The sequence below is a fragment of the Cryptotermes secundus genome, unplaced genomic scaffold (genome assembly GCF_002891405.2).
Source record: "Cryptotermes secundus unplaced genomic scaffold, Csec_1.0 scaffold1031, whole genome shotgun sequence".
Lineage (NCBI taxonomy): Eukaryota > Metazoa > Arthropoda > Insecta > Blattodea > Kalotermitidae > Cryptotermes > Cryptotermes secundus.
Window position 1 is genome coordinate 216187 of NW_019718628.1, and position 19070 is coordinate 235256.

The window sequence follows — 19070 nt, forward strand, 5'->3', positions numbered from 1 at the left end:
TATACCGAACATTTAGAAACAGTTAGGAATGTCGTGAATACATTTGATCCCAAAAGTGCAGCATCAATTCAAATTGCCCAAGATGTACTAAAAAATGCAGAACTAGAAACTAATCTTTCCTATATATCTGCTCACTTCTCTCATCTTCCATCCGCCATTTCCTCACTGGAGGCAAGCAATAGCAATACTACTTTGTATCAGTCGTTAAGTTTGTTCAAAACCACTGTTTCCAAATTGAATTCGGTTCCTGGAAGAGTTGGTGAAGTAGCAAAGGAAAAAGTACACAGCATTCTTTAAAAAAATCCAGGATATGAACATGTTTGTGAAATTGAAGAAACTTTAGCCGGTAAACGTACTGAACTGCCAAGTAAAAAATCACTAACAGTGGAGCAAATGGCGGCTTTTGTACATGCGCCCCTAAGTTCCTGTGGGGTGGAAAGAAGTTTTTCCCGCTATAAGGACATCTTACCAGACAATAGGAGGCGACTAACTATGGAAAACATTTAGTAATTATGAACTGCAACAGAAGTGAAGTTGAAAGTTCGGAGAGCTAAATGTGAGTACCAATGGTTTTTTAAATTTGTAATAAAATATGTTGGCTTTGTTACATGATTTGTATTTAAGTATAGCTTTTTATTGCAAGTGAATCATTCAGTGATTACATAAAATGAACTTAAACATTGATTTGTTGGTCTTAAAATAATGTAAAATCAATTTTAATATTTGGTACAAGTTTTTATGTGCATATTTTAGTGAATATTTCGGAAGTTTTTCATGCATAAATGCATACATATTTAAGGGAGTATTAGGGCATAAAAATCTGGTCCCTAATTATAGCGATGGAAATGCATGGTTCTGAACTAATCTTTCAGGGATGTAAACCAAGGAAGATGACGTCGGTTATCACATGGCATTCATTCGGATTCTGGGCACGATTGGTTAGAAACAGACGATTCAGATTTAGGTTTCAGTAGTTTATCTTCCCTGCAAATACCGAGAAGTACATTAAACAGTCCATGTCAGGTTTCATATCCTTCATAATTTACAATTTTCGTCTTTATGGTGATTTCATGCATTGTATATAAGACACTGAATCATTTTTAAATTTCTACAGCAGACTATGCCTCGTCGATTTATCGTGCTATCCTATGAAAGTAAGAGAACTACTTCCAAGCAACGTTGACAGTGAAAAATTATGCTTTGCGTGGATTCCGACAAAAAAAATCATAAAATTATTTATCAATTTCGTCACGTCTGTCCGTGTGATAAGAGCAGTGCCAAACTGTGTGAACCCAGTTTAGTTTTCAGTTGTTCCGGCTCGATTTGATTAAGCTTTACTCAAAAACCTACAGGATCGTTCGCATATAGATCCTTACAACTTGACAGATTTTCATGAAAAGTGATATTATTCTTATATTCGTTGTCAACCTTTAATTTGTTTTAATTAATGGTTCTTGCATTACATGACTATTACCGTGCGTAAATTTAATTTCTTTTAAATAATGGCTTTTATGATATATGATTATTATCATATGTACGTTTAATTTGTTTTAATGGGAAAATAATTTATCCTTATTTTTTAATCCTTGATTAAATCTTATAAAACTAGATATGTGGAACTTGTATTATGCTACACTGATATATTGGGATTTTGGACTTTATCCATCGTCCTGGTTTTTAAGATAACTAATAAAAACACGACGTTTCGGAAACTGGATCTGTTTCCGTCCTCAGGTGAAGGAAAACACCTATTCTGTTGGGTCCGTTAGAAAGAGCTAGCCTCAATCACTGGATTGAGTGTTATACACCATCGTCAGAATCCTATAGTAACTACTTGTATTATGCCAGTGTTTCTGTGTAGGCTAAATTTAAATTCATTTTCTAGGTGACATTGTTTAAGGGTCTAAATGAAGAGCATGGCTAATCTTTTGGATTCTTTGCTCAATTTTTGTTAAGCTCTATGTAAATATTTTTATTATGCGCCTACATATATTAATGTTTATTCACACCATGTTCCCTCAGGTAAATACTCGGTGAGACGTGCCTACAAACATGTTTGAGCCCATATGTGCGGTGGCCTTAGAACAATCAAATCGAATGAAACTGACATATGGCAACACTCGCATAACAGGACAATATCGAATTTCATAAAAGCTGCGAAATGGGGCTCAAGGGGTATACCTAGAATTTCATTTAGGACCTAAGTTAAAGTGGCTCTTGAGGAATTAATGTGTTGTTCATGCAGCAATTTGTGAATAGCAAGAGCCTGTGTGGTGTCACGGATAAACAAAATTCAAGTTTTCAATGAAAACCTCAAGGCCAGTTTGCACGCTCTTCTAACAATGTTAGACAGCACTTTTCGCAGGGAGCACTTGCGTTCGCATTTGATATTAATAAGAAATCGGGAATTTAACAAACCTTTAAATATTATGCACATTAACACCAATTCCATCTAATGTCCACCACAATATCCAGTCCCTTAGTGGAACATGTAAGTTGTACATTCATTCTTAAAAATCAGGGAAACACAACCATAGTCCGAGGACTGCAACAGGCATTTCAGTTATATTTTATTGCCGCAAGGCGAGGGAATATGCTCGGTTAAGTTGCTGCTATAAAGATTGCAGTGTATATCAGATTTTACTGAGACGCGTCTCTTCCACACAGGCGCCTCTCTGTGATGAACAAGCTGGGTAACCAAAAGAAACTCGAATTTTCCTAACTCCTTTAACAACGTATTCAGTTCGTTGCAAGTCTGAAAATACAGAGCGGACGGATATATGCAAGCTCTCCACAAGTGACATGGCTCTGAGCCAGTTTGTGCGTCCTGTTTCGCATTAACGGGCTCTGGGATGCTTTCTGCAAAGCTCCACGCAACCTAACCCTCGACACTATAACAAATTCACGTGAATAACAGCAAGAAACAGACTGTGCACATAAATCTGAAAGCTGCGCGTCAACAAAGGCTCAAGAACGAGACAGTTTATTTCAAAGGGATATCATTCTCCGCTTACAAGACGTGTACGATAATTTCGATGGCTGTTTCGTTTTCTTTCTCTTTTTTTTAGTATCCATTTATAACAGTAAAGCACTACGAATTAGAATCAGTGTAACGACGTCTGTGCATTGAATTCCTGAATATCGAGGGCGCAAACTGGGCGGCACATCTACTTGGAATTCAGGAGGTACCGGCTTCATACTGAAAGTCCCATAACCCGTGTCTCGTGGTTTTCCTCAGACTTTCAGGAAAATATTGTGGAGTGCAGCCATGAAGGCCGGACTGTAGAGCATCCATTGCTGATCAACGGCTAGCAGTTCCTAGGCAACGAAACATAAACAGACCGTTGCCTAGGGAAGTGCTTACGCAAGAGAGACTGAATTTTTAGTTCCCACAGAAATGAATGCGCAACAATAGGGCTTCCTTTGCTAGGCAATGCATGGGTAGATACGCCTGACAATACACGATATCCGTTGTCGAGCAACAAATGTGCTTTCTGAGGGTGGTCCGTGCCGAGCCTATATAGGGAGCAGTGAACCCAGAATAGTCAGGAGCGGTCAGGCACACGACCGTTCAAGTGACTAGGCTACTATGGTAGCGAAAACTACTAGAAATAGGGCATAATCTGCTGTGCCGAGCCTGGATTGACAGAGGTCTTGTGTATATTGTACATAGAAATAGAAATTAAGATTAAATTGTAAATATATGTAAATACTGACAATGGCCTTACTAACACAGACTATGACTGACAAATGACAGACCCGACCTCTCGTCAGAAAGGGCGCCCCAAATGAACAGGACAGCAACTTTCATATAAAGGAAAACAAATCTGGTCATGAGTCCCAGTCGGGGCTCGACACCAAGACAGACAGAGTGACTGACCGTCAGTCGCAATGTGACTTTGACTTTGAATAGTTAGGGTGACTAATAACGCCTATATAAGCAGAGGAGAAGACAGTCCAGTTTAGAAGGGAGAAGCTTGAGACAATACGATTATACACGTACGGACAAGAGAAGAGAAAAAAAACTATTCACCATGATTGAGGAGACGAGTGGAGACATTAGAATTCGTGCATTCGAGGGAGATTCAATAGTGATTAGTAAGTCAACTATACCAGATCTTGACTGGAATTAGTGAATTGAACAAACGAGGGTTGGACAGAGTGGTTACGGACTTCATGTTACGTAGTGTGCTCACGGCCATCTCCCGTTTGGCGAAAGTGGTATCGGTGAAGTTTGCCTCCCGGCCGCAGCTGTGGGCAGTGCTCTGCGAAGCGACAAAGAAACGGCATATCTGAGTATACACCAAGATGGCGGAAGTCCCAGAACCGGGATTCCGGAAATACTGGAGACTGGAGCTATCAACGCTGAAATCTGAATGTCATGCCATGACGAACAAGAACCCAGAAACAGCTTCTGTAGTACAACAGGTACTAAAGGTGGTCAGTGCCATTGAAAACCTTATCAAATGCTCACCGGCTAGAGTGGGGGAAAGCTCTCAGTGGACATCTGTTGCAAATAGTGCGGAGGAGAACAGAGAAAAATTTTGCAAGCTTTTAAATGGGAAGCCGCTTTTCAGCTCTCTCTACGGCATGTACGCGGTAACACTGAAAGAACTGCAGGACGTCCTGAAGGTGAATGCACAGGCAGGACAAAATGGAGCAATGAACAACACCTCATTGGAATCAACGGCCCAGGATGACGACTTCCAAGAAGTAAAGACACGTAACAGGCATATCTCTACTGATACTTCAGAGTCGGCCAAGAAGACCAAATCAATCTCAATATCCACAGCTGTCAAGCAGACTCCAAAAGCAATTCCAACTCGCAACTTATTCGCACGTTTCAGAACTAATGACATGGGCATGGAGACAACTGGAGCAGAGTTCACGGAGCAGGGGGCTCCAAGAAAATCAGGTGGACCGCCAACAATAGTAATGACTTCTACCATAAACGTAATTTGACTCCAAAGCGACCTAAAAGAACACGTCAAAGAAAAGTACGAATTCCGAAACACACGAAATGGAACATGACGAGACATGAGACATGACGAACTATTCAGCCATGAAATCCTACCTGGAGGAAAATAATCTCCAGTATTTCACCTCTCCAAATTCTGAAAAGCCTATCAAGGCAGTAATCCCCCACCTTCCCCCAGACACGCCAGCAGAAGATATTTCCAACAGCCTTGAGGGCTTAGGCTTCAACTTCATCAACGTGAGCCAATTGCCGACCAATCGAAGAGCATCAAATGGACAGACCTACGTGGAAACCCTCCCTCTCTTCCTTGTTACCTAGCAAGAAACGCAAAATCCCAAGAGACATTCAAGCTGAATAGCCTTAACCATATAATTATTAAGGTAGAATCACACAGAGCTCAAACTGGCCTTACACAGTGCTACAATTGCCAAAACTTTGGTTATGTCTGGGGCAACTGCAAGCAACCCTCAAGATGTCTGTGGTGCGGTGGTAGCCACCTGCATAAGGAATGCCCCGGAAAGACGAATACAGAATCTACGCCGAGTTGCTGCAATTGCACCCTAGTAGGAGAGAAACCTCATCCAGCGTCATACCGAGGTTGCAGCCATGCGAAAGGAGAAGAGTACAGCGAGCTCCAGTAGAAGAAGAGAAACCTCGTCCAGCGCCATACCGAGGTTGCAGCCATGCGAAAGGAGAAGTGCAAAGGAGAAGAGCACAGCGAGCTCCAGTAGAAGGAGAGGAACCTCATCCAGCCTCATACCGAAGTTGCAGCGATGCGAAAGAAGAACTGCAAAGGAGAAGAGCACAGCGAGCTCCAGTAGAAGGAGAGAAACCTCGTCCAGCGCCATACAGAGGTTGCAGCCATGCGAAAGGAGAACTGCAAAGGAGAAGAGCACAGCGAGCTCCAGTAGAAGGAGAGAAACCTCGTCCAGCGCCATACAGAGGTTGCAGCCATGCGAAAGGAGAACTGCAAAGGAGAAGAGCACAAGGAGCTCCAAAGGGAGCTGGGAGAACGTTTTTCTCTATATACACCTCACCAGAGCAATCGTACGCAGCTGCACTGCGTCAAGACAATCAACACCAGCAACACCAGTTAGAGGTGGAAAGCGTCTGGCACTCCGTGCAGCAGCATCTGCCGCAACAGGAGTTTCAGAAAACAGGTCTGTCAGTACAGACTCCCAGTAAGTCTAACAGTGATACTGTAGTGCATCAGATCATGACAGAGCTCAGCGGAGCTCTATCACAAGAAGACAGAACAATGGTCATTACAAAAATGGTACTTAATTTAATGCAACAAAATGGCTGCTAGAGTTCATAGGCCGCTCAGGATCATAGCACTTACATATAGATGTGGCTCTTCTCTCGGAGACACATCTCAAACCCCATGATAGATTCTTTATTCCAAATTATCACTTTTATCGTACTGACCGCCACTCGGCAGAAAAGGCGGAACTGCCGTTGCAGTGAGAAAAGGCATTCCCCACAAACATGTAGACCTGCCCCCGCTTGTTTCATTAGAGGCCACAGGGGTTTGCATACCGATTGGTAGTAGCGACATACTGCTTGTAGCAGTGTACAAGTCCCCGTGCCACATCTGGAATGATGCCGACATCACTGAGCTCTTAAGCTTTAGACATAAGTCAATACTGGCAGATCTGAATGCTAAACATCCATTTTGGAATAGTGATGTTTCCAACCCATCAGGCGTGAAACTCTGAATTTACTGCATATAAATGAGTTTGAAATTTCAGCAACACAATGTCCCACTCATTACTCTCCTACGGGAAATGGCGACGTGCTCGATATTGTGCACAAGAATGTCCGGCTGTCAGAAGTCATTGTCTCTGATATTCTGGACTCAGATCACCTATCAATTGTGTTCCACTCGCTAGATCATGTTAGCACTAGGAATCTTTCGGAGCCGGTTGACAAATTCACAGATTGGAAGCGGTTTTAAAGCTTGGCCTCTGAATTAATTTCACCTAGAATCCAAATTAACTCAGAGGAAGAAGCCGATAAAGCGGCCCGCTGCTTTACTGCCACTATAGCTTCTGTGTATAAGCTATCAAAAAGCAAAATTACACTCTCGGACCTTAATAAGGACATACCTGATCTGGAAAGTTTGCTGAAACGTAGGCAGAGGTTAAGGAAACTGTGGAAAGTAACTGGCGATCAAGCATGTAAAACGGCACTCAATTGGGTCGCCAAAATCATCACACGAATGACCCGTAGAAAGGCACTAGAACGGTGGGAAACAAAATTAGGGAACTGTGAGGTCACACCTCAAGCTCTGTGGCCTATTGCGAAATCGCTTATGAAAAGGGATGGACCAAAGCACCAACCGCTGTTCATGTACCTTTAGGAATAACATATCACCCTGATGAGAAAGCCAACGTGATAGCGGATTGTTTAGAAAACCAGTTCACATCTCGTGACCTATGTGACGAAAGCCACGTGTGACAGGTAGAGACTACAGTCTAAGCTCTGCTTGCATCTGTAGAAGGCACTCCGTTGGGGAAAGTACGACCTCCTGACATACATAAATTAGCAAATACATTAAAATTGCGAAAGGCTTGTGAACTTGATGGTATTCCAAATGAATGCCTTAGGCTTCTTCCAAGAAGACCACTGGTACATCTGACACATTTAATTAATCACTGCCTTCGGCTGTCTTATTTTCCAAAACCTTGAAAGGAACCAAAGGTTATAACGTTACCGAAACCCGGTAAGGACACAAAATTTCCTCAAAATTTACGCCGGATTAGCCTCTCGTCTACAACGGGCAAGCTATTCGAAAAAGTTATTTTGAAAATAGTCCAAAGGCAAATTGAAGAAAAAGGCCTGATTAATGCAAGCCAGTTTGGTTTCCGTGCCCGTCATAGCACGACACTTCAATGTACGTGTATGAGGCTTGCGGACCACGTAACCTTAAATTTCAACAATGACATGTCTACAGCTGCTGTATTCTTGGATATTGAAAAAGCCTTTGATAAAACATAGCACACTGGCTTGCTATATAAATTATCTACATGACAATTTTCGATAAGTTTAATCAAGCTTATTAGCTCTATCCTTTCTCGGAGAAAATTCAGAGTTTCAGTCGAATGTGAAATGTCTACACCAAGGGAAATACAAGCAGGAGTGCCACAAGGTTCTGTTCTCTCCCCAACACTATACAGTCTATATATAAACGATACGCCCCAAACACCTGGTGTCTCTCCAGGTCTCGTTGCTGATGACACCTGTATACATGCGACAGACCGCAAAGAGGGTTATGTTCTCAGAAAGTCACAGCGAGATATCAGTGTTACTGAGACCTGGTGTGAGAGCGGGAACATAAAAATCAATGAAGATAAAACTCAGGCAATCTACTTGTCTCGTAGACTTAGGCCCCCTCAGACTCATCTTACATTGAATGGGCAGAATATTCCCTTCCTCAATCATGTAAAATACGTGTACCTGGGCGTAATCTTCGATAAGAGGATTACATGGAGACTTCACATAGAAATGATTGAAGCCAAGGCCTTCAGAACATTAGAATCTACTCCCTATTCAAAAGTGAGCGTTTAAACGCAAACATTAAACTATCCCTCTATAAGGCACTGATCAGATCAGTAATGACTTACGCTTGTCCCGCCTGGGAAATAGCGGCAGAAACCTACATCCTAAAATTGCAGCGCATGCAAAACAAGGCTTTGCGCACTACTGGAAATTTTCCAAGGTGCACATCAGTTCGCGACTTGCACACGGCTTTCAACTTTCCTTACGTATACGATTATATAACAAAATTGAGCAGACGACAAGCAGAAGTCATACAAACTCATGATAATGAACATGTTCGCGGTATAGGACAAGGTGAAGCCAGACACAGAAAATATAAGAGGATCAAACTTGGCGGTGGTCAAGCTTATGACCGTTCAAATGACTAAGTTTTCGTTGTAGCATAAGGTATGTAAGTTAGGCATGATCTGCTCTATAAAGCCTGTACTGACAGAGGACTTGTGTGTAAAGCAAAAGGAAGTGTTTTCGATAACACAATATATGTGCGAAATACACACTTGACGAAAGGTCGAATGTATTCATAAGAGACAGACCCATCTTCTCGTCAGAGAGGATGTTACATAAGGACTATTACCGCAAGAGTTCAGTTGGGGAAAAAATCTCTGGTCGTGGGCCTCAAGGGGCCTGATGCCAAGACGAACTGATTGGAGTTAAACCGCCAGTCGTAAAGTAAGTCTGACTCTGACTCTGACTCTGAATAGTTAGGATGAGACACCCGTGTGAAGGCGGGGTCGAATACCTCCACCGAGACCCTGCGAGTCGTAGGAGGCGACCAAAAGGGAAGTCTCAAAGCTGAGAGAGTAAAATATGGTCGCGAGTCCCAAGGGACTCGGCCCGAGAAAAACTACGCTGACAAGAACCAGCAGCATATATAAAAGACAGACCCGTCCTCTCGTTAGAGAGGGCGCGCCACAGAAACAACACCATAACTGTCAAACAGTAATAAATATCTGGGCATGAGCCCCATATGAGGCTCGGAACCAAGACTTACTGACAGCGGCCTCCGTAGTCTAGAGGTAACGTTCCCACCTCATGACCCGTAGTACGCGGGTTAAAATACCCGGCGGAGGTCGTCGAATTTTAAAGGGCGGAAAAATTCAGGGAAAAAGTCCTCCGGGAGGGACTTTAAGCCGTGGGTCCCGTGTCGTAGCTTTACGGCACGTAAAAGAACCTCATATCTCCAAAGGAGGTCACTGAGCCAAATTGCGGCAGTCTCTAATACCTCTGGTAGATGGCGGAAGCATTAGTAGAGCTAGTAGAGCCGGTCTCGCTGGCTGGGCGGGACTGATGGTACGCACCAGTACCGGTAGGATATAGAGACTGCTAGAAATCATAGAGGGAAGCACAATGGACCAATACAGGTCTAAGTGCATGGGGAAACCCACCCTCTCCAATAACTAACTAACTAAGACTTACTGACTGACTGACCGTCGGTCGCAATGTGACTATGACTTTGACTTTTAATAGTTAGGATCCAATGAGCGGTAAGGGAAGAACCAAGATCGAAGACTCCGCCGAGAATAGCAGTACAAGGGTACAGCCACTGAAGTGGGAACGTGAGAGGCGTTACTGAGAGTGATTACATCTGTGAGTGTAAACAAATAATTGTCCAATAAACATTCGTCTAATCCGAAACCCACTGTTTCTTGTCGCGTTACCTAGGAAACACGCAACAGTACTAATGCAGTGCATTAAATTAGCCACAGCGGCTTCACCCCACGTCCTTCCAGTTCAAAATCTTAGGTAAACACTTCAAGCTGTTGCCCTGTAACCTGTGCTGCTGGTAACGCATAGCTAAATACACCACAAACTGCATGTCGAAGCACTTAACTCAAAGTAATATTACGATTATTTCGCGGAAGTGTATTGATATGTTTTCGAATAGCCTATATCTTTTCCAGTTGCCATGACACCTGATCAAATTTCAAACTAATTGTCTGCAACGATTCCTTAAAATTATTTTGTTACGCCTTCTTGGGCAAAAGGGTACATCGCAGCGCTTGAACCCCCCAACGCAATACATAACAAAGAAAAACGTAGGCATACGCTATCCACTTAATTTCTTTCATTACCCAACGAAAATGAATGGTAACCAATGAAATGTGACCCAAAGTTGCACATCCATGCTCCCAACTCGGTTTATATAGGAGTCCGCTTTATCCCTAACCTGCCCTTGTTTTCTTTAGTCACCGGAGGCAGGATAGCTGCTTGTGATCCTACCTGCACGCGGTCGGCCACCCTCGTGCCCAGACGCCATGTTGCCGTCCACGTCCTCGGTGACGCTGATGACCGGCAATGGCTGTGATCCCAGCTCCTGCAACAATCAACACCTGCCATTAACACCTTCAGTCCACACCCCAAACAATCCAGCTTGATACTACTGGGAAATAAGAAAGTCATCGCATAATACATGAGATTTTACGTGCCAATAAGAGAAGGCAGTGTATGATTGATAACATCTGAAACTAATTACAAACAATCTCCTTCAAATTCCGGAAACAAAATACGATTCCCGATTAATCTGGGCACCCCAACAATATTAAACAAATTACGAAATGTACGCATGGTCTTTTATAATGTGTATCGATCTGTCGTCTTTCCTTTACGAGCTTCCTGATCATTCGACAGGAAAACAAATACATCACTGGAGACTCATGAATTATGGACTGTTGCCATGGTCTATCTTCTGAAGTGACTGATGGTGAGTACGTCATCACAGCTACGTCTGTTCGGATATGCCGTACAAAGAAGTTACATGCATCCTATGCAGAGCTGAGACAAATCCAGCAACAGTGTGATCAAAATTATCTTAAGGTTCCTAACAATGTCGACAAATTACGTTGCAACTATGACAATCACGGCCCATTACTTGAAGTACTGTTAATACATATGAAGCTCTACCTGCCATCTTCACAAGAACTGTGTTCATAAAACTTACACATTTTTTGCTCTACTGTCATTATCAATATTATTTCCAGTAATCGAATCCCAGACACTTTGAATACTAAACACCAAACAGCTGCTAATAACTCCACGCAATAGTCCTTGAAAAGCTAATAGTCGCTCAGTTGGTCAAGAATGGATGAAATGAAAGAAAAAAAAACAATCAAAATATCAGAATGACAACCAGTCATCTGAATATGAGTATATATGAGGGTCGTACTGAAAGTCATGAGCAACAATTTTTTGTAAAGTAACAAGTTTTATTATTGACAAACCAAATACACCACCTCAATCTACAGACCTTTTTTTATTTTCCACATAATCGCCACTTCTTTGTACAAATTTCTCCCAGCGTTCTGGGAGTTTGAAAATTCCCCTTCTGGAAAATTCCGTTTCAGCCATCCGAAGACACTGACGCACTGCTTTCTGAATTGCCTTCCTTCTCTCAAAACGTTGTCCATGCAGCTGATCCTTCACAAATCCGAAACGATGGTAGTTGGAGGGTGCTAGATCAGGGCTATAGGAGGGGTGTGGAAGAACTTCCCACCTCATCTTTGCAATTGCTTCCAATTTCAGGTGAGCGGCGTGGGGGGGGGGGAGCGTTGTCATGCAGGATGATGTTTCGTCCCGGACGTTTATCGCGCAATGCACGACGGAGCTTGTGCAGCGTCTGGACATAACGAGCATGGACATAAGGAAAACAAATACATCACTGGAGACTCATGAATTATGGACTGTTGCCATGGTCTATCTTCTGAAGTGACTGATGGTGAGTACGTCATCACAGCTACGTCTGTTCGGATATGCCGTACAAAGAAGTTACATGCATCCTATGCAGAGCTGAGACAAATCCAGCAACAGTGTGATCAAAATTATCTTAAGGTTCCTAACAATGTCGACAAATTACGTTGCAACTATGACAATCACGGCCCATTACTTGAAGTACTGTTAATACATATGAAGCTCTACCTGCCATCTTCACAAGAACTGTGTTCATAAAACTTACACATTTTTTGCTCTACTGTCATTATCAATATTATTTCCAGTAATCGAATCCCAGACACTTTGAATACTAAACACCAAACAGCTGCTAATAACTCCACGCAATAGTCCTTGAAAAGCTAATAGTCGCTCAGTTGGTCAAGAATGGATGAAATGAAAGAAAAAAAAACAATCAAAATATCAGAATGACAACCAGTCATCTGAATATGAGTATATATGAGGGTCGTACTGAAAGTCATGAGCAACAATTTTTTGTAAAGTAACAAGTTTTATTATTGACAAACCAAATACACCACCTCAATCTACAGACCTTTTTTTATTTTCCACATAATCGCCACTTCTTTGTACAAATTTCTCCCAGCGTTCTGGGAGTTTGAAAATTCCCCTTCTGGAAAATTCCGTTTCAGCCATCCGAAGACACTGACGCACTGCTTTCTGAATTGCCTTCCTTCTCTCAAAACGTTGTCCATGCAGCTGATCCTTCACAAATCCGAAACGATGGTAGTTGGAGGGTGCTAGATCAGGGCTATAGGAGGGGTGTGGAAGAACTTCCCACCTCATCTTTGCAATTGCTTCCAATTTCAGGTGAGCGGCGTGGGGGGGGGGGAGCGTTGTCATGCAGGATGATGTTTCGTCCCGGACGTTTATCGCGCAATGCACGACGGAGCTTGTGCAGCGTCTGGACATAACGAGCAGCATTGATGGTTTGCCTAGGTTCCAGGAATTCGGCCAGAATAAACCACTCTCTGCATCCCAGAAGATTGTGCTCATCACCTTCGCAGCTGATGGCACTGTCTTTGCCTTCTTTTCTGATGGAGAATGTGTTCAGCTGAGGCTGTTCGAGGACGACCGCTCCGAGGCTCATCTTCGATGCTGGTGTTCCCATCTTAAAATGTTTCGCCCATCTTCAACACTGCTCGCACCCATGCACACACTTCCATAAGCACACTGAAGTCTCTGGTGAATTTCTGCAGCAGGGATTTCCTCTTTCACAAGAAATTCGATAACAGCACTCTGGCGAAACGACATATCGTTGTTGCCATTTTCTTAGGAGTGATACCGGTCACGTGATGCAAACTATTGACGTCACAAGACACTCAAGGTTAACACAACAGCTGGTTCCACCTACCACCGTACTCTCTTTCGTCTGCTGTTCCCAGGATGCATGCAAAAGAAAGTTGCTCTTTACTTTCGGTACGACCTATGTAGAATTTCCGAAACGTCATGAATATTAAACATACTTCGGAAAACATTCACGTCCAACATAACTGCGGTGTAATATACCAAACTATGTATACGAAAAAAAAAAAACTATTCAAAATACTGATTTTGGACAATCATGTTGGTTAATCGATGTTAATTCCGTTCCTGGGATGTTACACTGTGTGAATGTGGGCGATGTTTTTGACGTTTCGGAGGTACATGCCGCCTCCATCCTCAAGGTATGTAAGACGGATGACTTTCTGTGTATGTATAGCATTCTATATGTACATAGAACCACACCCACCTAAATAAATTGTCGATGAATAAATAACCAAAGGATAGTCGGTGTTATTGCAACTGACCCAGTATTTTGGGAATTAACGTAACGCATAGAATGTCTATGACATGTTCTGACTTCACGTTCTGCGTGTAATATACTCCTCTGGCATTCTCGAACTTATAATTTCCTACTATGGCACAGATTGTCGTGGTCTTCTTTAACCTCTTCATACAAATACTGAGATACTATTTTGAAATAGCCGGTCGCAGTAGCCGAGCGGTCTAGGGCATGTACTGTCCTCGCTCGCTAGGAAGCCAGGATCGTGGGTTCGAATCCCATATAAGACATGGATGTTTGGTGTGTGTACGCATTTCTTCTGTGTTTGTGCTGTCCTGTGTTTAGGTAGCGGCCTTACGGCGGGCTGATCACCCGTCCAAGGAGTTCTACCGTCTGTAAAACTGATCATGAAACTGAAAAATCGGCCCTGTGCCCCAAAGTAGGAGCGGGAGGAGAGGGAAGTTATGTCAGCTTCCAGAATTCTCCCAATTTCACTGTTCGTTGGTCGCTACCTTTGTGGTTGAGACAGCATCATTAAATAGCCCAATACAGGGATCCAAGTTGGTATATAATTACTATCAGGAAGAAGCCATTCAGGAAAGCATTTACTTCGATACTGCTAAAATCAGCTGGGAAAGTGTAAAGGTAAAAAGGTAAAATTCCCTGTGCTTAATTAACCACAATGCCACGAAGACGTAAGGTAAAATGGAGGCATTCATTCATCAATGGCTCTAGAACCCTTTGTTGGGCTCTGGCCTCTTTTTCAGTTTCGTAATCAAAATGGAGGTATAGTTCCACTTATTCTTAACTTCGGCACTAGATGGAAGTAAGCGGACAATTTCACACCCCGGTCGCTTTCCCGTGGCGGAAAGAGCCCCCGCTATCCAGTAGACAGGGGTCAGCGCTGTGGAGGACAGAAAACTCTCCTAAGCGTAACAATCTCTAACTACGTGGGCACAAGACAACTGTACTGTGTGCCACTGCTCCAGCACTGCGACTACGAACCTGAATCCGGCTTGGCTCGTGAATGTCCGTCCGAGTTCTTCTGTGCTTACTTGCAATTTTCCAGTCCCTTATCCAAAGAGGCCTAGAGTCTGACTAAATAAGGGCTTGAAAAGCTGCTAGAGTAAAGGAGGCAACAACTTAAAACACCCTGTATCGTCTACCAGAGGAATAAATTGCAATTTTAGCTTGAGCCAACTATTTTAATAAAGCGAGCTTCACTTTGGCCAATAGCAGTTTCCAGACCAGCCTCTAAGTTGGAGAAATCTGTAATTTAATTCGCCCTGTGATGTGCACTGCTGGTGCATTCAGTAAACCAAACTGACAATAAATCCTTCCGTAGCACTCGCTATGGGGACAGGATGAGACGAGACACTGTGGGAAGAGGGAAAATATTGGGGCCATAGCTATTACAACTACCCACATGGTTAAAGGTGCGCCGTCATGAGGCGGCAACTTCTCTGACATGCGTGTGTAACAGAATGACTACTCGAGGCACAGAAGGAACTAAATCTGAAAAGCTGATACATTATTTTTAGTTGAGCTGTTCGGCACAGTTTACGACATGAGATCTTACTCCGGAACAGCCAGAGGTATAAATCGGAAAGTTTATTTGTGTGTAACAATAAATCTCTCGCCTGCTTCCTTATACGAAGCGAGATAAATCAGTGTGTGGCCACAGCAACTTCGTGTGCAGCTCACCATGCGTTACGGTCTCACTCCGGGAAAATGTTGGAACGCTGTCTCAAGGCGCCTGAGTGTATGCAGTAGGGCGCTGTTCTCAAGCCTCTCTCTCCATGTTATGGACTACATCTGCAGGTTTCACAAAGGAACCTCTGAAAACATGGCGGCTGTCACTACCAGAATTTTGACTACGAGTAAGTTCATTACAAGGCCGCGCCATAGCTCAAGCGGTTAGCCGATGGCTCCCCACTGCGAAGGCCCGCGTTGGAGCCCGGGTCTGGTCATGTAGGATTTGTGGTGGTCAAAGTAGCGTTAGGGCAGATTTTCTCCGAGTACTTCGGCTTCCCTTGCCAATTGCTCCACAATCACCATCATCTATCATCTGGGGCTGGTACAATAGGCCACTAGTGGCCGCAGTACAAGGGACTTAGTCCCACCTCACTAGCAATAATAACAAAAAAAGTTCATTTTAAGTATGATCAATTGTGAGGATGACGAAACCAACGAGTACGAGTTGGGTGGGGCATGTAGTATACATGAGTCGATGAGAAATGTGTAGAAAGTTCTAGTCGCGAAACCTGAACAGAAGAGGGCTCGGGGGACCTAGGCGGAGATTGGAGGGGAATATTAACATGGATCTTAATGAAAGTATGGGGATGTGGCTCAGGATAGGGTCCAGTTGTGGACCCCTGGAAACACAGTAATGAACCTTCAGATTCCATAAAGTGCGACCAGCTGAGTAACTATCATCTTCTCAAGAAGTGCTGCGCTGTATGGAAATAGCCTGTCAGCCATTTGGTTTGAGTATAAACATGTATTAAGTATGGATTCAAACTGTGTCTTGATGGGATGACTCGAGAATTAGAATAAAATGATTATACAGCCATTAAAATGGCCGCGGCTGCCATCTTCCATCGTCTAAATTCCACGTCGTCATAGCGTCGGAACTGGTGACGATACGGCACTGAAAATCGCAAGTGTACACTGGCTTCTAACAGCGCGATATTCATACCGCGTAATAATGTGTAACTATAATTCTGTCTGTGGTTCTGTATGGGTCTGAAACTTGGTCTCTGACATTAAGATGGGAACACAGACTCAGTGTTTGCGAACAGGGTGTTGAGGAGAATATTTGGATCGAAGAGGGATGAAGTGACGGGAGGCTGGAACAAACTGCATAACTTGTACTCTTCTCCAAGTATAATTAGAATGATCAAGTCACGAAGGATAAGATTGGCAGGACATGTAGCACGAATCGGGGAGAAGAATGCATATAGCATATTTGTGGGAAAGCCAGAAAGAAAGAGACCACTGGAAAGACCAAGATGTAGGTGGGTGGACAATATTAAAATGGATCTTAGAGAGATAGGATGGTATTGCATGGATTGGATTGATCTGGCTCACGATGGAGACAAGTGGAGGGCTCTTGTGAACACGGTAATGAACCTTCGGGTTCCATAAAATGCTGGGAAGTTCTTGAGTAGCTGCACAATTGGCAAATTCTCGAGAGGGGCTCAGCTCCATGAGTGACATCAGACTGGCTGATGTCTGCAGCTGAACCATGGGCATGGAAGTCACACGTACACCCTCGTACTGCTGTACATCTCGCAGAGAACAGCAGCCTAGTCCAGTGAGTTTACTGCGCAGTCGCGATGTGAACTTGCATAGCAGGGGTCGGCACGACTTGGCCCGAGAAGCGTCCGACCCTTCCGCCTGAGTGCGCACTTTACAACGCACGTGCCAGCATCTCGCTGCAAGTCGAGGCCAGCTAGCCCAACATTTAAACATTATGCTACATACTCAAACTCGGAAATATTTATTAATATAAATAAGATATATGTATATATATATCATATTTTAAATTGTAATAATGTTAGCTAGATACGTGTTCTTAAACTGTATGATCCTAATGAGTAATGAAACATCAGTATCATCAGGGGAAAACTGTTCGGTCATTACTATTTTTGTTAGTACCAGTTTGCAGATGTGAGCCGGGACAGCTCAGTCGGTATAGCGACTGGTTACAGGCTCGACGACTGAGGGATCGGAGTTCGAGTCCCGGTAGGGTCAAGAATTTTCTCCAAGTCGTCTAGATCGGCTCTGGGGCCCACCTAGCCTCATATTCAATGGGTGCCCGGGACTCTATCTCCGGGATAAAGCGGCTGGAGCTTGAAACTGACCACTCGCCTCCAACTAGTGCCGAGGTCAAGAAAATGTGGGTTTATACACCCTCTCCCCCTGCGCCTTCATGGCGTGGTGCCTATTTATTTAAGCACAGGAGCAACTTTATCTTTCACCGGCTGCAGATTCAAGCTCGGCGGTACTCCCATACCAAGGCGTCAATTCGAAAATTTCTACAGGCATATAACAGAATACTATAATATAAGAAGTTTTGAGGAGAGCTAAGAGCCTGTTTTACTTTGATATGACACGGACCATAGAGAAAATGAGGGGGGGGGGGAAACACGAGAGAATACAGACAACGAGGAATCGTACGTTTTCGAGTGTCTACACCTATTTCATATGAAACGTTATAGTAACTGCCTTATGCGTTTTGCTTAATTATACTGTAATACACTTTAAAGTGTTTACAACTATCGTGATATATATTATCAGAAATCTATATTTCACAAGGTCAGATAATATTACGGAAATAAAAGAAGAATATAATCGCAGCGTTATCTACTCCTAAATAAGAGGTTTGGTGGAAGAATGAATTCGTTTCACAAAACAAATATTCCTGGAGTCTGTAGTTCACGTGCACAAACTTAATACAAATTCATCGTGAAGTCCACATTTTCTTGACCTCGATATTAGCTGGAGGTGAGTTGTCAGCTTCACGCCCTGGACGCTTTACCCCCGAGGAAAGAGTCCCCGGTACCCACTGGATAGGACGATGGGTGGGCCCCAGAGCCGGTCTGAACAACGTGGAGAAGAGAAAATTCTTCACCTTATTGGGACTCGAACTCCAACCTCTCGGCCGTCCAGCCCGTAGCCAGTCGTTATATCGATTTCACTATCCCGGCTCCTCAAAAGTAGCTCATGCACCTAAAAAAAACAGTCTTCTGGGATGTGGCACCCTGTAGATATTGTGTTAACCGACGTTTCGGAGGAAGGTATCGCCTTCATNCTCACGCTGGTTCCTCGCTCGCGGATTTTCTTCTACCCTGAAGATGGAGGCGATACGTTCCTCCGAAACGTCGGTTAACACCACATGTACACGGTGCCACATCCCAGAAGATTGCTTTCTTCATAGCCAACGCCGTGAAAACCTCAAATCTTACAAAAAAAATAGTTTAATTAATATCCACATTTTTATTTTTATTTCTTGAAATGTTGAGTATATTTAGCGAAATACAA

At 43.4% G+C, this 19070-nt stretch overlaps 1 protein-coding gene across 7 annotated transcripts in view; it reads right to left on the bottom strand.

Moving 5' to 3' along the window:
• The window catches only part of LOC111862597 (5'-AMP-activated protein kinase subunit gamma-2), a 469740-nt gene that overhangs the window by 198861 nt on the left and 251809 nt on the right, over positions 1–19070 (bottom strand). For all 7 annotated transcript variants that reach the window (XM_023848122.2, XM_023848113.2, XM_023848135.2 and 4 more), the window contains one exon: positions 10760–10853. In XM_023848122.2, coding sequence (XP_023703890.1) covers positions 10760–10853 — 94 coding nt within the window. The remainder of the gene's footprint in view (positions 1–10759; positions 10854–19070) is intronic.